The sequence below is a fragment of the Scyliorhinus torazame genome, chromosome 1 (assembly GCF_047496885.1).
Source record: "Scyliorhinus torazame isolate Kashiwa2021f chromosome 1, sScyTor2.1, whole genome shotgun sequence".
NCBI lineage: Eukaryota > Metazoa > Chordata > Chondrichthyes > Carcharhiniformes > Scyliorhinidae > Scyliorhinus > Scyliorhinus torazame.
In genome coordinates this window covers 342981434-343001534 of record NC_092707.1, presented here as the reverse complement: position 1 = coordinate 343001534, position 20101 = coordinate 342981434, and the positions used below count along the sequence as shown (strand labels likewise).

Here is a 20101-nt window from a genome sequence, read left to right as displayed (position 1 = left end):
CCTGAACTGAGATCCATGAGGCACGGTTGGAACTTTCACGAGCCCAATTTTAATTTTAAACATTTCCACATAAGAGAACTGCAGGTTAGGTGGATTGGCCACGCCAAAATTGCCCCTTTTGTGTCCAATGTTGTCGAGGTTAAGTGGGGTTACAGGGATAGGATGGAGGATTGGGTGGGGTGCTCTTTCAGAGGGACGCTGCAGACTCGACGGGCCAAATGGCCTCCTTCTTCATTGTAGAGATCCTATGGATTTTGCTGAAGTGATTTTTTTTTTTAATGTGTTTGACTTCTTCCCCCATCTGCAGCAGGAAACCATTCCACAGCAAGATAGTGAGAAATCTCCTGAACATTAAATTTTACTGTCATTATTATTATGCTCTAGATTTCAAACAGGAATTATTAGTCCAATTTAGTTACTACTAAGCAACCAAACCGAATATCAAGTTCGCACTATACAAATGCAAATAAAAAATCAAGTTACTCCAGTGCAGAATCAAGTCTTGTCAGTAAGTGAAAACACCTGTTTAACCGCTGTGAGATGTGGCAAAAAGTTAAGTATTCAAATCCTCCTAAAACAATAGATTTATATTCCAATTCACAAATAACCTCCTAAAATGCAGTAATTAAGAGCAACAATATTGTGTGTGGTTGTGGCATCAATTTGTCCATTCTGTCTTTTAAGAAAATTACACAGTTTAATAACAATAATAATAATAATCTTTATTATTGTCACAAGTAGGCTTACATTAACACTGCAATGAAGTTACTATGAAAATCCCCTAGTCGCCACATTCTGGCGCTGTTCGGGTACAAAGAGGGGGAATTCAGAGTGTCCAAATTACCTAACAGTACATCTTTGTAGGAGGAAACCCAAGCAGACACGGGGAGAATGTGCAGGCTCCGCACAGACAGTGACCCAAGCCGGGAATCAAGCCTGGGAACCTGGTGCTGTGAAGCAACAGTGCTAACCACTGTGCTACCATGCTTTACCAACCTGAACTGGCAACCAACTGATAATCTATCCCATCAGGTCTCACAGCCGAGATAGAGACATAACATGGCAACTCCATCAGCAAAGGGCCGTGTTTTGGAATCGATGTCCCTGCAGGTCACTTTTCTCCCCTCCTCAGCAGCAACAGCTGAATCATGGTTCATTCTAGAGTATGATGCAAAGTGTTAATGCTCTCTAGCACCCCGAGCAACAAATCATTCCTCATGTGTGAGCCTCAAGAGCAACTGGAGGAAATGTCACATTTCGGCGGGAGAACAGCTGGTGAGTCAGTTTCAGCGGGAGCAGTGCAGAAGTGGCTGCTGGGAGGTAAGTCTGTCCTTTAAAAGCAATTGTCTTTGCAGGGGCAGGCCAGTCCAATTCGGCGGGAGAACAGCTGGTGAGTCAGTTTCAGCGGGAGCAGTGCGGAAGTGGCTGCTGGGAGGCAAGTCTGTCCTTTAAAAGCACTTGTCTTTGCAGGGGCAGGCCAGTCGATTTCGGCGGGAGTGGAGCTGGCTGGTTAGTCAATTTCAGCAGGAGCTGAGAATTTTTTTTTTAAAATTAGTGTTTTAGGCGGGAACAGGAAGTCGACCCGCGGATGTCTGGGAAGACCCTCACCAATAAATTCTGGTGGAGAGGAAACCCGAGACACTACAGGTGTAGTGTCTCTCACCCGCCCTCCTCCTCTAACCTAATAATAAAACCCATTGGTCTGAGGTAAGTACCATATTTTATTATATTATTATTATTTTTTTATAAAAAATTTAATTTAGTTGTTAGCCAGATCTTGGTAGAAAGTTAGAGGAATGGCAGGGAAGGGAGTGCAATGTTCCTCCTGCAGGATGTTTGAGGTGAGGGATGCAGTTAGTGTCCCTGCTGATTTTACCTGCAGGAAGTGCTGCCATCTCCAGCTCCTCCAAGACCGAGTTAGGGAACTGGAGCTGGAGTTGGAAGAACTTTGGATCATTCGGGAGGCAGAAGGGGTCATAGATAGCAGCTTCAGGGAATTAGTTACACCAAAGATTGGAGATAGGTGGGTAACTGTAAGAGGGACTGGGAAAAAGCAGTCAGTGCAGGGATCCCCTGCGGTCATTCCCCTGAGAAACAAGTATACCGCTTTGGATACTTGTGGGGGGGGGACGACTTACCAGGGGTAAGCCATGGGGTACGGGCCTCTGGCACGGAGTCTGTCCCTGTTGCTCAGAAGGGAAGGGGGGAGAGGAGCAGAGCATTAGTAATTGGGGACTCTACAGTCAGGGGCACAGATAGGAGATTTTGTGGGAGCGTGAGAGACTCACGTTTGGTATGTTGCCTCCCAGGTGCAAGGGTACGTGATGTCTCGGATCGTGTTTTCCGGGTCCTTAGGGGGGAGGGGGAGCAGCCCCAAGTCGTGGTCCACATTGGCACTACGACATAGGTAGGAAAGGGGACAAGGATGTCAGGCAGGCTTTCGGGGAGCTAGGATGGAAGCTCAGAACTAGAACAAACAGAGTTGTTATCTCTGGGTTGTTGCCCGTGCCACGTGATAGTGAGATGAGGAATAGGGAGAGAGAGCATTTAAACACGTGGCTGCAGGGATGGTGCAGGCGGGAGGGATTCAGATTTCTGGATAACTGGGGCTCTTTCTGGGGAAGGTGGGACCTCTACAGACAGGATGGTCTACATCTGAACCTGAGGGGCACAAATATCCTGGGGGGGAGATTTGTTAGTGCTCTTTGGGGGGGGTTTAAACTAATGCAGCAGGGGCATGGGAACCTGGATTGTAGTTTTAGGGTAAGGGAGAATGAGAGTATAGAGGTCAGGAGCACAGATTTGATGTCGCAGGAGGGGGCCAGTGTTCAGGTAGGTGGTTTGAAGTGTGTATACTTCAATGCCAGGAGTATACGAAATAAGGTAGGGGAACTGGCAGCATGGGTTGGTACCTGGGACTTCGATGTTGTGGCCATTTCGGAGACATGGATAGAGCAGGGACAGGAATGGATGTTGCAGGTTCTGGGGTTTAGGTGTTTTAGTAAGCTCAGAGAAGGAGGCAAAAGAGGGGGAGGTGTGGCGCTGCTAGTTAAGAGCAGTATTACGGTGGCGGAGAGGATGCTAGATGGGGACTCTTCTTCAGAGGTCGTATGGGCTGAAGTTAGAAACAGGAAAGGAGAGGTCACCCTGTTGGGAGTTTTTTTTATAGGCCTCCTAATAGTTCTAGGGATGTAGAGGAAAGGATGGCGAAGATGATTCTGGATAAGAGCGAAAGTAACAGGGTAGTTATTATGGGAGACTTTAACTTTCCAAATATTGACTGGAAAAGATATAGTTCGAGTACAATAGATGGGTCGTTTTTTGTACAGTGTGTGCAGGAGGGTTTCCTGAAACAGTATGTTGACAGGCCAACAAGAGGTGAGGCCACGTTGGATTTGGTTTTGGGTAATGAACCAGGCCAGGTGTTGGATTTGGAGGTAGGAGAGCACTTTGGGGACAGTGACCACAATTTGGTGATGTTTAGGTTAATGATGGAAAGGGATAAGTATACACCGCAGGGCAAGAGTTATAGCTGGGGAAGTGCAATTATGATGCCATTAGACGTGACTTGGGGGGGGATAGGGTGGAGAAGTAGGCTGCAAGTGTTGGGCACACTGGATAAGTGGGGCTTGTTCAAGGATCAGCTACTGCGTGTTCTTGATAAGTATGTACCGGTCAGGCAGGGAGGAAGGCGTCGAGCGAGGGAACCGTGGTTTACCAAGGAAGTGGAATCTCTTGTTAAGAGGAAGAAGGAGGCCTATGTGAAGATGAGGTGTGAAGTTTCAGTTGGGGCGATGGATAGTTACAAGGTAGCGAGGAAGGATCTAAAGAGAGAGCTAAGACGAGCAAGGAGGGGACATGAGAAGTATTTGGCAGGAAGGATCAAGGAAAACCCAAAAGCTTTCTATAGGAATGTCAGGAATAAGCGAATGACTAGGGAAAGAGTAGGACCAGTCAAGGGCAGGGATGGGAAATTGTGTGTGGAGTCTGAAGAGATAGGCGAGATACTAAATGAATATTTTTTGTCAGTATTCACTCAGGAAAAAGATAATGTTGTGGAGGAGAATGCTGAGCCCCAGGCTAATAGAATAGATGGCATTGAGGTACGTAGGGAAGAGGTGTTGGCAATTCTGGACAGGCTTAAAATAGATAAGTCCCCGGGACCTGATGGGATTTATCCTAGGATTCTCTGGGAGGCCAGGGAAGAGATTGCTGGACCTTTGGCTTTGATTTTTATGTCATCATTGGCTACAGGAATAGTGCCAGAGGACTGGAGGACAGCAAATGTGGTCCCTTTGTTCAAAAAAGGGGAGCAGAGACAACCCCGGCAACTATAGACCGGTGAGCCTCACGTCTGTAGTGGGTAAAGTCTTGGAGGGGATTATAAGAGACAAGATTTATAATCATCTAGATAGGAATAATATGATCAGGGATAGTCAGCATGGCTTTGTGAAGGGTAGGTCATGCCTCACAAACCTTATTGAGTTCTTTGAGAAGGTGACTGAACAGGTAGATGAGGGTAGAGCAGTTGATGTGGTGTATATGGATTTCAGCAAAGCTTTTGATAAGGTTTCCCACGGTAGGCTATTGCAGAAAATACAGAGGCTGGGGAGTGAGGGTGATTTAGAGATGTGGATCAGAAATTGGCTAGCTGAAAGACAGAGGGTGGTGGTTGATGGGAAATGTTCAGAATGGAGTATAGTCACAAGTGGAGTACCACAAGGATCTGTTCTGGGGCCGTTGCGGTTTGTCATTTTTATCAATGACCTAGAGGAAGGCGCAGAAGGGTGGGTGAGTAAATTTGCAGACGATACTAAAGTCGGTGGTGTTGTCGATAGTGTGGAAGGATGTAGCAGGTTACAGAGGGATATAGATAAGCTGCAGAGCTGGGCTGAGAGGTGGCAAATGGAGTTTAATGGAGAGAAGTGTGAGGTGATTCACTTTGGAAGGAATAACAGGAATGCGGAATATTTGGCAAATGGTAAAGTTCTTGAAAGTGTGGATGAGCAGAGGGATCTAGGTGTCCATGTACATAGATCCCTGAAAGTTGCCACCCAGGTTGATAGGGTTGTGAAGAAGGCCTATGGAGTGTTGGCCTTTATTGGTAGAGGGATTGAGTTCCGGAGTCGGGAGGTCATGTTGCAGCTGTACAGAACTCTGGTACGGCCGCATTTGGAGTATTGCGTACAGTTCTGGTCACCGCATTATAGGAAGGACGTGGAGGCTTTGGAGCGGGTGCAGAGGAGATTTACCAGGATGTTGCCTGGTATGGAGGGAAAATCTTATGAGGAAAGGCTGATGGACTTGAGGTTGTTTTCGTTGGAGAGAAGAAGGTTAAGAGGAGACTTAATAGAGGCATACAAAATGATCAGGGGGTTGGATAGGGTGGACAGTGAGAGCCTTCTCCCGCGGATGGAAATGGCTGGCACGAGGGGACATAACTTTAAACTGAGGGGTAATAGATATAGGACAGAGGTCAGAGGTAGGTTCTTTACGCAAAGAGTAGTGAGGCCGTGGAATGCCCTACCTGCTACAGTAGTGAACTCGCCAACATTGAGGGCATTTAAAAGTTTATTGGATAAACATATGGATGATAATGGCATAGTGTAGGTTAGATGGCTTTTGTTTCGGTGCAACATCGAGGGCCGAAGGGCCTGTACTGCGCTGTATTGTTCTATGTTCTATTTGTTTTCCACCAAGGTTCACGTTTTACCAATGAAGTTAACTCTGCCCGATTTTTCTTCTGCCCGATTTTTCTCCTTCCTAAGTAACCAGAGCACAATTGAACAACCTGGAACTTCCACATGGGGGATTCATTTCCCAACTGAGCCATGAGGGAATTTAAACAAAGAATTCCCCAAACATAACTTTGCAGAAGGGGAGGGAATAATAACCTATTAGTTATATTATTTAAAATTGTGAACACGTCTTATTACATCCATTTTAACATAATTTATGGGGAGGCGAAGGAGTAGTGGTATTGTCATTGGACGAGTAATTCAGAGACCCAGGTCCCAGGTTCAAATCCCGCCACTGCAGATGGTGAAATGTGAATTCAATAAAAAAAATCTGTGATAACCATGAAACCATTGTCGATTGTTGTAAAAACTAATCTGGTTCATTAATGTCCTTTAGGGAAGGAAATCTGCCATCCTTACCTCGTCTGGCTTTTATCTGACTCCAGATCCACACTGCCCCTCAAGGGCAATTAGGGATGGGCAATAAATGCGGGCACAACCTGCAATGCCTACGTCCCATGAATGAATAAAAAACCAGGGAGCAGTATATCAATCCTCAGGGTACATACACAGTCCACATTATCAAACGTGTGTGCGCGTGTGTGTGTGTGTGTGGGGGGGCAGGAGCAAATTAGATAACTACGGTCACTCAATCTAGCAAGCTCCAAGAGTCCATTGAATTGAATTGAACATCAATGCTGGCAGCATCCACAGGAACATCCACTTACTGCCCTCACAATGTTTACTTCATTTTATTCCTATCTGTTTCACAGCAATCTTCTTTTCACTTCCTCCCTCTCTCCTACTGCTCCCACTTGTCACCCATTCATTTTTGCCAAATGCCTTTTGGCTGGATTTGAACCCAGCAACTAACCAGCATCTCTATTATCATTAGGCCTTTTTACTCTGCCAACCCCATCATTACAAAAAAAAAATACACAAACATGGAAAAAGTCCAATTAAAAAAAAACATGAACACAAAGCAGAACAACAGATGAAAGACTCCAATTAGAATAAAACAGAAAGCATCACATCAGGTGCTGCACTGATGTGTGAAAGGGGCGCTACCTCCAATAACATTTCAGCAGACCTGGCAGGTGAATGCTATTGCAGTCCACTAACTTGGTGCTCTCCAAATAATTAGCAAAAGAGCACTGCAGATAGAAGCACCGTTTCTTGGAGTTGGGCTATGCAAAGGCAAAAGGAGGAAAAGCAAATAAAGCATCCCTGGCTGCTGCCACACAATTCACAGCACATTCAATAGCAGCACTGATGGAAACCTGCAAGTCAGTTGCCTGCCTGACTCCTCAATTAAGAAATTGTGTTTGGACAAAGGGAAATTGAGCACAAAAAAAAGAGACACTGGTCAGACAAAGGCACAGGTTTAAATTACAATCTCAAATTTGGTAACCTCGTACAAAGAGGTACTGAAGCTGCAGCTGAAATGACCAAGTGGATGGTGGATTTTGCAACATGTTGGCCAATAGATATGGAGTAAGAAATTGAAGTAAATGTGCCTTAGACAGTAAATTGCAGCAGTGCTAATCTGTGGGTGAGTGACTGGATTCTCTTCTGCTTAGGCAGATGAAAGTTTTACAATTGGTAACTTAAAAAGGGGGAAAATTAGACAAAACTATTTTAAAAGCTACCATTTAGACTTTGTTTGTGGCAAGATTGCTAATGGCAGGTTTACCAAATAACGCAGTCAAATCAAAAAAAAGTCTTCCTGAAACAGCACAGAACCTCATGACCTCAAGAGGTAGAACATTGTACATATTGTACAATTAATGAATTAAGATTTATCCAGATACTACATTAATCCATTTCTGCTTATACCTCTTCAGCAATCAACCATAGGAAGAGATGAAATGAAACAACAGGACATCGTGTGCAAGCCACAAAAAAACCAGAATGAAATAAATACACATCTTCACACAAAGAAACAGATAGATAGTCAGCAGAGATGACAGCTAATAATAATATTATGTGACATATATTATTATGTGACATGTGAAAGCATGATATTGGGTTAGAAGAAATAGAAAATAGAAAAAATATAGTACGGGCCAGAGGGACCTTGGGGGTATGTTCATAGGTCCCTGAAGGGAGCATGTCAGGTTGATAAGGTGGTTAAGAAGACATAAGGGATACTTGCCTTTATTAAACGAGGCATAGAACATAAGAGCAGGCAGGTTATGATGGAGTTGTTTAAAATGGTCATTAGGCCACAGGTATAGTACAATGTGCAGTTCTGGTCGCCACAATATGGAAAGAATGTGATTAGGCTAGAAAGGGTCCAGAGGAGATTTACCAGTTATGTTGCTGGGCTGGCGCGGGTCATCTATGAAGAGAGACTGGTTAGGCTCAGGTTGTTGTCTTTAGAGCAGAGAAGGCTGAGGGGCGACCTGATTGAGGTGCAACCTGATTGAGGTGCACAAAATTATGAAAGACATAGATAGGGTAGATAGGAAGAAACATTTCCTCTTAGCAGATGTGTCAATAACCAAGAGGCATAGGTTTAAGCTAATGGGCAGGAGATTCAGAGAGGATTTGAGGAAAGTCTTTTTCACCCAGAGGGTGATGGGAATTGGGAACTCACTGCCTGAAAGGGTGATAGAGACGGGAACCCTCACAGCATTTAAGAAGCATTTAGATGAGCACTTGAAATGCCATTGCATACAAGGCTACGGACCAAGTGCTGGAAAGTGGGATTAGAATAGATAAGTGTTTGGCGGCCGATACAGACACAATTTACAGTGCAGTATGGTGAAGGACCTCTTTCTGTGCTGTATGACTCTAAAATAATAACTGGTTATCGGTGGTCTTAAATCCCCAGTTTTAGGCTGAAGTGAACAAACAGATCAGTAGGAAGAGTCTTGCTACTGTATGGTTGAGTGCCTGCCAAAAGCCCCAAATCCTACATATGTGCACATCATGGTTCACCAGTTCGCCTCGAAATTTCATTAAAAATGTTTTCTTTATGTCTTTAAAGCACTGACTAGTGGAAGGATCGCACTGTAAAGTGTATGTTATGACTGGCCGACTGCCCAAGATAACCTAAATCTGGATATTCATGCAGCAATATTGCCTGCAAGACAGGAACCACTAAGCCAGTTTTTGAAATAACCAGGAAAATTCATATTTTTCCTTGCTTATATGGTGTAGAATGAAATATCACATTGCAATAGACAAATTATTTTTTTTTAAATACTCAAATTGCCACATAAAAGTAATATTAAAGTTGCGACCATCCCAAATAACCATAGGCTGCTTTCCCTTTTGAGGGTCACCACACCGCAGGCGAGGGGCAAGGTTGAGAATGTGGGCCTTGATGAATAATCTCCACCGGCAAGGGAAATGAACCCATGCTGTTGGTCTTACTCTGCATCATGAACCAGCTGTCCAGCCAACTGAGCTAAACTGGCTACTGGCCGGTTGCAGACACAGAAGAAAGACAAAAAATAATTTGGCAACAAAACACATTCTGCGGCCAAGAAATACTCCAAAGCAGCAAAATTAAATTTCTTTAAATGTGATAAGCTTTGTACCGAGTTATGTTGTCATTACAATTATCACCTTGCCCACTTTAAAATTGGAGTTATACAATTGATAATTCTACACAAAACCCTTTAGCAGAAAACAACCAATCTACGCAAACTTCTTATCTGCAAGTTGCCTTAATTGAAAATGTCAAGGCGACAATTACAACTAGAAGACAATTACAACTAAAACATGCTCTTCTCTCCTAATCTGGGGCTGTCAATGTACAAGCACCTGGCAATTTGAAAACTTTGCTCATCATATGGCAATCAAACTATGATTGGTCTCAAATCTATTTAAGTTGCTCCCTCATTTGGATTACTAAATCTTAAGGGGACAATTCAAATTAGAAGCTAATCAAAAATTGTGCTGCACCAGCATAACTAACTCCATTAACCGTGAGCAAAGTAAAAATAGATCAGCAAGCTTTAATAACTAATGGGGTTGGGGGGGGGGGGGGGGGGGGGCATATCTACAAACGATTTATTCAATTTTTGAACATGAAACAATGCCTAATGTAAAATCAAGCAAATTGTTTTCAGGACCTAAAATATAAGTAAATTTTTAAGTACGCAAGAAATAAAACAATGGTTAAGTTTGAGGCAGTAGAAAAAAGTTCTTGCTTGCTACCAATCTTCATATTTAATTCACAGGACCAAGGAGTATTTGAATTAACACAGCACTGCTCATTTGCCCTGGTCAAAAATGTACTTGACTGTATTTAAAATGGATCTCTCCTGTTGCAATATTTCAAAACTTTGCCCACTTTATTGTTTAAATCACACAATCATGCAAAAGTCACCAACTATAGGGACAAACTTTGCCACCAACGCTGGTCAGCAAAAAGGAAGAACATTTTTTTAAAATCTTTTAACACGCTGTCTGTACCTTTTTTTTTTAAAAAAAGGATGTCTTTGATCAATCTGCCAATATCTTCTCCAAATATGAATCAGGCCTTAAAATTCTCAAACCACAAAATTCATGACGAATAATTGAGAAATCTTTTTCATAATTTACCATTAGAGGAGAAAGAAGGCCACACAAAAATAGCAATTAAATAGTGCCTTTTTGGCAGAAGAGTACAATTCCAGGAGGTATCCAAGATATTCATTAGCTTAAAATTTTCTTTAAAACACCCTCTTTTATGCAAACCAAGCTGGCGTATGTTTTTAGTAGGAGGGTGGGTTCTTTGTCTATTTAGGCGTAAACTATCCACTGCCATTTTTACTCAAAAATTAAAAGGTGGAGTTTGGCAAGTGAAGGAGAGATACTTGGGTCATAAATTGGCTACAATCGGCAGCATTTGGATGGTACACACTGGGGCGGAAACCCTCCAAACTTCAGATTGTTATTTCCTTTCTGTGCCATAGTGACAAGAAAGTAAGTCAATAGTCATTGCATAAGACAAAACCTTCTTGGAAAATACACTAGAAATATATAGCATTTCACACAGCAGTCTCTAACCACCATGTCAGAACCCTGATATTTCTTTCCACCCCACCCCAAGCAAGATCTCCTAATACAAAGATTCACTGAGGTTAAGGTACATGGATCGGGAGAAATAATTAAAACTGTTATTGATAATTATAACTGATAACTCGAATATGTGCAATTCAAATTCAATTTTCTATATATCTTACTTATGCAGTTTGAGCAGCTTTCAATAGAATTAGCAGGGTTGTGTTTCTTTTAAAAAGTGCCTTGACTTTGAGCCAAACAAAATGGCCAGTTTTGTAAGCATGTATCTCCCAATAGTTGTGAAATACCCCATATATTGCTGAAAGCTGTTACATAATCAATCATTTCTCTGTACAAGAACCAATAATAATTCACACATGAATGAATGCTTTCATTGGACTGTGAAATGTAGGAAAAACAACTGCAAATTGCTCACATTTTACAACAACCAGAGTTCTGTAGTTTATTGCAAGGTATCTTGTAAAACAGAAAATCTCAAAATTCATTATGAATTGTTGAAACTTAATGTGGAAAAGGTACGGAGCTGGGTCAGAGGGGTTGACTCCCAATGGGTCAAAATGGAGTAGAGTTTGTGTAGGGGGTCGGGATTGAAGGCGCTAGCGACAGCGCTGCTCCCGACGGCCCCGGGGAGATACTCAGGGAGTCCGGTAGTAATAGCTTCGTTGAGAATTTGGACGCAGTTTCAACAGCACTTCGGTTGGGGCAGGGTCAAAAGAAATGCCGATTTAGGTGAAACCATAGAATTGAGCCAGGGAAGTGGGATGGAAATTTTTGGAAATGGGAGGAGAAAGAAATTAGAACACTAAAAGATTTATTTCTTGGGGGTCGTTTTGCGGGATTGAAGGAGCTGGGAGCGAAGTATGGGCTGGAGCAGGAGGAAATATTTAGATACATGCAGGTTCGAGACTTTGCCAGAAGGAGATACAGAGCTTTCGAGTAGAGCCGGCTTCCACATTGCTGGAGGAGGTGCTGACGATAGGGGGACTGGAGAACGGGGTCGTATTGGTGATTTACGGGGCTATTTTGGAGGAGGAAAAGGCGCCACTGGAAGGGATCAAGGTAAAGTGGAAGGAAGAGTTGGGAGAGGGTATGGGGAAGGGGTTCTGGTGTGAGGTGCTCCAGAGGGTGAACGCCTCCACCTCGTGTGCAAGGTTCGGGCTGATACAGCTGAAGGTGGTGTATAGAGCGCACCTCACAAGGGCGAGGATGAGCCGGCTCTTTGAGGGGGTAGAAGATGCATGTGAACATTGCGGGGGAGGCCCCGCAAACCACGTTCATATGTTTTGGTCCTGTCCAAAGCTGGAGGATTACTGGAAGGAGGAGGTGTTTAGGGTAATCTCTAAAGTGGTGCACGTAAAACCGGACCCGGGCCCTCGGGAGGCCATATTCAGGGTGTCGGACCAGCCAGGGTTGGAAACGGGTGCGGAGGCAGATGTTGCCTTTGATCGCCCGAAGGCGGATCCTGTTGGGGTGGAGATCAACCTCTCCACCCTGTGCCCTGGCGTGGTGGGGAGACCTGCTGGAATTCTTAACACTTGAAAAGGTCAAATTTGAACTGAGGGGAAGGATGGAGGGGTTCTACAATTCATGGACGTTATTCTTATGCACTTTCGAGAATTGGATCACATTGAACATTGGGGAGGTTGGGGGCTGGGAGGAGGGGGACTGTATGTGTTTCTGGTGACTATGGGTGATTCCTGATTCCTTTTTGTCATTTATTTATGTTAACATGCAGGCCAATGCCTGGGGTTTGGTGGGAGGATGGGATCGTTGTTATTGATATGGGGATTGACACTACATTCGTTACTGATTATTGTTTATTGTTGAGTGTAAATTTGGGAGAAAATGTGAAAAAGGAGAATAATTTTTTTAAATGAATTGTTGAAACTTATTTTATGAATTCAACATTAGACAAAAAAATAAGGCATAAAATGGCAATAAAATGTAAAAATGCTACTTGTGAGGAAATGTGTGCTGTAATTAAATATGCTGATACAAAAAGAATCAAAAAGAAATTTAAGATTTCCTCATGTCACTCCCAATATCCACAATCCAAGTAAAGTCAGAAAGGTAAGTGAACAACCCTGTTAGCAATGTTAATTAGGAGGGGTAACTTGGTTTTCTAGCAATAAATGAATTGACCAAAAAGGGAATTCACATAATGTACCATGGTACAAACAGACCATGATTCATCAGTTTGATGATATACAGACAGTCCTCGCATTCGACACAATTGGTTCCTAGGAACCAATTTTCCCATAAGAACAATGTAACAAAAAATTGGGGGTTGGTTTCTGAACTAATCCCTGATACCCTATTTTCACCTAGATTACTCAGAATTGTGTACTCAATTAATTATTTAAAAAAAGGAATACAGCAATAAATTATAAAATATAAATTTTAAGAAAGTTTGGAAACACAAATTCACCAAGTAAAAATGAGTTGGAACAGCAACTGAGCATCTGGAGTCAGGGAGATGAGCGGTGCAGAATGTCGATGCACTCTATGAATATTGAACTTGCATGGCAACTTAAAGAAGAATCCGACGTCGCAAAGTCGAAACTGGGTGTCAATTTACAAATATTCGAGTGCCATACATTGTAATTTGAATGTTGTAAAGTCGAGGACCTCCTGTTTTCCAAACTTTTCTCATATACTGTTATATATACCTGGCCTACTACCACTTGCATACAAAATAACTTACTTGGTTCAAGAAAGGTAATTCAATCTTTTAGTTAAGATATTTTAAGCCATTCTACTTCACTTGCATGATGTGGCTGAGTATTTTTTCCCCCCTCTTTTCCCTCCTGTCATGCAACGTAAGATGACTTTGCAACACCCAATCGCAGTTTCACAGACCATAATCAGCTGTAAACAAAAAACTGTGCAGAATATGTATAATGCAAAATGGGGCGATTTGTTGGTTGTTCTGCTGGTTTCATGAAGCATTTAAGTTTAATTCTCACAGTACACATCAGAACCCCATGAAGCATGATGTGACTTTGTTTGAAATCAACACATAAAAATAAAGTGGTCAAGATTGGAAGATAGCAAATTTAACTCCATTATTCAAAAAAAAAAAGGAGACAGAAAGCAGAAAACTGCAGGCCACTTAACTTGACATCTGTTATGGGGGAAACATTAGAAGCTTTTATTAAAGAAGGTAAAGCAGACACTGGATAAGGTCATGGTAATCAGGCAGACTCAACATGTTTTCAGAAAAAGAAATCATGTTTAACCAACTTAGTGGAGTTCTTTCAGGAAGTAACGCGTCATGGATAAGGGGGAACCAGTGGACGTACTGTACTTCAATTTCCAGAAGGTGTTTGATAGTGTGCCAAATCAAAAATAATTACAGTAAATTAAAGTTTATGATATAGGGCATTAACATATTGGCATGAATAGAAGATTGGCTGGCTAATAGGAAGCAGAAAGTAGGCATAAATGGGTCTTTTCCAGGTTGGCAATATGTGGCGAATGGTGTGCCTCAGGGATCAATGTTGGGATCTCAAATGTTCTCAATTTATATAAATGGTTGCCAAATTTGCTGATGGCATTAAGATAGGTCAGAAAGATTGGAAGATAGCAAATTTAACTCCATGTCCTATAGGACATAAAGATATAGATAGGTTGAGTAGACAAAGATGCAACAAATGGCGCATAATGGAGGAAAATCTGAAATCGTCCATTTGGCAATAAGACTAAAAGATAAGCATATTATCTAAATGGTGAGAGACTGCAGAGCTCTGAGATGCAGAGGGATGTGGGCTCCTTAGTGCATGAATCATAAAAGGCGAATATGCAGATACAGCAAATAATGAGGAAAGCAAATAGAATGTTATAATTTATTGAGAGGGGAATTGAATCAAAAGGTAGGGAGGTTATGTTTCATTTGTACAGGGCATTGGTGAGACCGCATCTGGAGTACTGTGTACAGTATTGGTCACCTTATTGAAGAAAAGAAACATGTGTTGGAAGCAGTTCAGAGAAAGTTTATCCGACTGATACCCGGAATGGGTGTGCTCTCTTATAAAGAAAGGCTTTATCTGCTTCAGTTTAAACGAGTAAGAGGTGACTTAACTGAAAAATAAGATCTTGAGGGGTCTTGATAGATGGATGGGGAGAGGATATTTACTCTTGTGGAAGAATCCAGAACTTGGGGATCACCGTTTTAAAAAAAAGGGGCCACCCATTAAGTCGGAGATCTGTCAATGATTTTCATGAGTCTTTGGAACTCTCTTCCTAAAAAGGTGATGGAAGCAGAGTCTTTGAATATTTTTAAGGCAGAGGTGGATAGATTCTTAGTAAACAAGGCAGTAATGGGTTTTGGGGATAGGCGGCATGCAGATTTGAAGTGACTAGCCATGATCCTTGGTGGAACAGGCGGGGGGGGGGGCTCCTCCTGTTCCTGGTTCATAATAGTTTTACATCAAATATATAGCACAGAAATAGGCCACTTAGCCCAACTTGTCTATGCCTTTATTTATGCTCCATAAGAGCCTCCTCCCACCCGTCTGGACTATGAAAAGTTAAAATTGGAAACAATTTACCGAATCGCAAATGTGATATCTTGAAATTAACTTTCTTTAAACTGATGGAGAAAAAATGAAATGGGCGACAAAAAAGTGAAATGGGCGACAAATTATTTATTGCTCTTTACATCTATGTTTGATTATGGATTGGGTTGTTGACATATCGCTAAAATCATTTATGGCTGGGATTTTCAGGCCCCACCACCATGGTCTAACCATTAGAACGTCCATTGACAGCGGCGGGATCTTCCACCAGTGGGAGGGGATGGAAAATTCCAACCAATGCTTCATTTAAGTCCCATAAAATGTCTTAAACTGTCTTTTACAAACAGGTCAAACGCACATCATCCATTGTTAATAATGCAATGGTGAATCAATATAGACACTGCTCTCTTCCCACAAAGGTTTCCCAAAGATATCTTCAGAGATACTGTGTCCTTTCAGCTCAACATAACAAGGGTTGGCTAATATCTTCATTTTTACAAAAATAATGTCCATCTCTCAATATAAACATAACTATGTAACTCTTGCTGACAAGGAAAAGCACTTCTATCATTTTCAAACAGATTTATCTTTCAAGTTAAAGAATAAACAACAGCATTGAACCTTTGGATCAATTAATTTACGATTTGGTTTTCATAATATACTGTATAAAAAATATGCTTTCTCAGCAAAGAAATGTGTTCTTTGTTGTTGAGGCACAATGACCATTCACAATCCATAAAATATATGATGACTATAATGGACATGCCATGAAAGAATTCTGTAGAAATAGAATGATTGCAACTAATGATTTGTGATAATCATTTTTTTTTCTCTGTGAATGTGAATATAAGCTAGAGTAACAAAATAAACATCTTCCTCACAACGGTCCATAAAAGTACCAACAGACAGTCAAATATTTAATAGTTATTGTCACTATTGTTGCAAACAGTAAACATTGTGGAGATGAAACTTCAACAAGAATATTTTCTGCACATAGCCAGCTACTTCTCTTTCTTCACAATGCAAGGTTTGCACAGTAACACAGCTTCAGGCCTATGCCTTCTAGGTCCACATACAAATCCCAAGCTCGCAAAAACGCCATTCCACAAAACATTTCTGTGCAAATACAATGCAGTTAATTCATATTTTCCTTGTTTGTCTCCATTGATAAAGCTGAAAAAATCAGTTTGTAATTGGGAGATAAAACTTTACCTTTTGTAAACTGGTAGGATTCAGCTGTGTTTTGTCGATTATTTTAACAGCAACCTGAAAATGATTAAGAACAATCAGATTGTGTGTTAAGATATTCTGCACTTCAGTATTTTTAGATCAAATGCACAATTCTAAGGGCAGATGCTCACAGGTGTGAACCTCAAAGACTGCCTGTCACCCAAATCTGCTCCAGTCTGGTTTCTGTCAATATCTCACAAAAGCAAGTATTTTGTATAATGAGAGCCCATCTGGGTGGGATTCCTTAAGGAAGCCAATCATTTCTCTTTAGTGTATCAAGTGCAAATTTTCAACAGAAAAAAAATTAAAATCTTAGCGGCACTCAAAATGGTTCAGCTTCCACCAAAATTAATATTGACAAAATTTATCATTTTAAGATAAATAAACAGGGTACAATACAAAGAGAGTCTAGAATTACAATTTTGCAGCATCCAATTTTAACTCAGCAATATTACAATAACAGATAGCACACAAACATTGGTTCTGATGGCATCCACCAAGTGCTTGGACACATTCCAGTGATAAGGAGCAGCACCCTTTGAAACATTCTCTCACATATCATAACTGGAGTGTGTGTTATATATATATATATATATATATATATATATATATATATATATATATATATATATATATATATATATATATATATATATATATATATATATATATAGTAAGAAAGGTACAGGAAACAACAGGCTATGTGCAGTAGAAGAATAGAGCATTTAAAAATACTTTGGAATATATATTTCAACACAAAATGAGGAAATAGCCCCAATTCAAAAACAGTATAAATACAGCAAAAAACTGAAATATGAAGCAACCAAAATAAAACTCACTTCTCTTCCAGTCAGAACATGTCGTGCCAATTTTACTTTTGCAAAGTTTCCCTTGCCTATCGTCTTTAGCAGCCTATAATTCCCAACGTGGGGTTGCTCTTCTGTTGTAGATGCCACTGAATTTCTGCATCGTGGTAGGTTTTGTCGACTACTTGATTTGGAAGGCTGGATTTGAGAGTCACCATATCCATCAAGAGAAGTGTGCTGCAAAAGTAGCCAGGTACACATTACATAAATTATTTCATAGGAACCATTTACACAGTGCTCTATACATTTGATTTGCATGTAACAATTTAGTTATACAACATTCATAGCTTTGAGTACTTCCCACATGAATCCTTGAGACAGTAACTGTATATAATGCATACTAAATGTGCTGTCACTGTACTTGGATGACTTCAGCATTATCGGTTACTCATACCAAAGCTCCTTTGCTGAAAAGGTGATATAAAATCAGGCTTCCTCTCAAATTAGCAAGCTCAAATCATTGTAGGGCATGCAAATGGTTTTATGTTAACGTCCTGCTGAATAAAATAGGCACAAGTGAGGTTAAAAGCATCAACATTAAAAAGGCCCAATGTTGGAAGGGGTATAAAATAACAATGCAACTAAACAGTCAGTGAAAAAATATTTTGGTTTGAAGTAGGTTCCTGGTGTAGTTGACCCTTAACCCTCCTAGTGAGTCGTCAGTTTTCACAGCCCTTGCATCAACACATTTTCCTCCCCCAAATACGCAAGGAGAGAAAGGATTATGAAAAGAAGCATCGCTAATAACCGATTGTGGTCTTGCATGTGGAGAACCCAAAAGGCAAAAAAAACAATGTTTTTAAAAACTCCCACAGTAACAGATCAAACTGAAAAATACTGCGCCAGTCAGGAAGTCTGCATTGAGCGAAACTAAAGAGAGACAGGGGCTCTTTTGTGGTCCAGTAAACCGCTCCTTGTCATTGAGCTGCTCCTTCCAGCATAGACAGCCTTAAATGGATATTTTAAGGCTGAACGATATTGGGCGGGGGGGTTGCAAGTGAGAGGCAGGATTTTTAAATTCATGTAACCTTTCCTCAGAAAACCCCGTCTACATTATATGAAGAGAGGCCAGTGTGATCGATGAAGCAGGCGAGTCATTGCCTCTGCTCCTCTGCAAGGGATCTCTTTTTTAAAATATATGCTGGAACCATCTCCCGGAGCAGTCACACATCAGAACATCCCTCTCTCTATAGCGAGAAACACACACATTCTTTCAGCAAGTAGCTTTACCTCTCCCCCCCCCCCCCCCCCCGCGCGCGCCCTCGACTGAAACCTTCACACAAAAGTAACAATAATAAAAATGAAACAATGTCTCACTCACATTTTCTGTGTCGCGCTCATTCACTGTGGGCAATGGCGTTCTGGTCGACATTTTGGCTTCACACTCAGTGCTTAGGCCGAATCGTTGCCTTTCTTTTATTTCTTCCCACTTGCACCGCTCTCTTCTGTTTTGCCTTCCTCTCTCTTTCCCCCCCTCCCCTTCTCTCTCTCTTTTTTCCTCCCTCAAATAAAAGAAGTCTCCACCGGAGAAGGGAACGCTCTCGCCTACATGTTGGATAGGAAATCCTCCATTACTGACCGGGCATCTATTGGTTAGTGAGGAAGGTGGGGAGGGGAGGAAGACGAGAGAGAGAGAGAAAAATCTGTATGAATTGAAAGAGGAGAGACAAAAAAAAGAGAAGGGGAGGGGAAGGAAGAGAAGGAGCCGGGGGAAGAGAAGCAACCGGAGCTCAGGTATACTTGTCACCACAAGCAGACAGGGGCTGAAAGGGAGTTTGTCGGCGTACATACATTCTGAGGGACAGTGTGGAGACAACGAGAGAGCGATCCCAGCGGCAGCCAGTTCCCACACTAAGTACTCGCAGTTATACAGCAGACACACACAATCTTTCCCTAGACTTTTCGCAAAAGGGGTCCAAGAACTATCTAGTCTGCCACCCTGCAACACAAATCAATACTTCAGCATAATGACATTGACATGATCATTTGCCTATTCGACCTCAGGTGAATATTATTTAATCTATCCATGTACAAAATAAAAGGAGGATTTTTAAAACCTGACTAGACCTTGGAGGTTAAGGACAACTTTAAATTTATTCTGGGAATTTTATTATTGGGGGGGGGGAGGTGCGGAAACAATTCTTGGCAGATTATATTAATTCAGAAGCTTTTAGGATTACATAAATGGATTATGTCCTTTCGCTTGGTGAGGTGATTATGTGCACGAATTAATTCATCCAGTGTCGTAAGGTCACTCGTCAGGTGACCCCACCAAAATCCGTTATCACGTACTCGTTGGATACAATGAGGCCTGAACAGCGTTACCATTGTTATGGTTCCCATTGATTTCAAACCAGCAGTAACAAAGACAAAATACTGTGGGTGATGTGATTCTGAAATGAAAATGCTGGATATACTCAGCAGGTCAGACAGCATATGTGGAGAGAAGCGAGGCCAGTGACTAGCGGGAGAGGCCAAAAACAAGAACCGGGCCAGGTGCCAAACAGTTTGCGATGCAACCGGCCCGCTCCCATAGGCGAAATTGGGATCTCACTGTAGCGTGGCAAGAATGCAATTATCACCACTTAAGCCCAATTTCCATTCAATTAACGAGAGCGACTCCATATCCAACAGCCTCCCGTCATTCATCGGCCTCCCCGGCAAGTGGTCATGCTGATGCCGATTAGTACTCCATTTTAGAAACATGATCTGGTGGAAGGGCTTCTGTGGG

The 20101-nt window shown here is 41.8% G+C and overlaps 1 protein-coding gene across 9 annotated transcripts in view; it reads right to left on the bottom strand.

Moving 5' to 3' along the window:
• The window catches only part of mark1 (MAP/microtubule affinity-regulating kinase 1), a 323583-nt gene extending 304297 nt beyond the window's left edge, over positions 1–19286 (bottom strand). For 2 of the 9 annotated variants that reach the window (XR_011947845.1, XM_072509555.1), the window contains exons 1-3: positions 18692–19255; positions 17344–17547; positions 16487–16540 (exon numbers count right to left, since the gene is read on the bottom strand). Coding sequence is in view for 7 of the 9 variants with exons in the window: in XM_072509555.1 (XP_072365656.1) it covers positions 16487–16540; positions 17344–17547; positions 18692–19159 (726 nt within the window). In the remaining 2 variants the exon portion in view is untranslated. Of the gene's footprint in view, positions 1–16256; positions 16391–16486; positions 16541–17343; positions 17548–18691 lie in introns of those variants that run through there. The other 7 variants (XM_072509507.1, XM_072509517.1, XM_072509563.1 and 4 more) reach the window with 6 other exon arrangements.
• Positions 19287–20101: the final 815 nt, after the last annotated feature.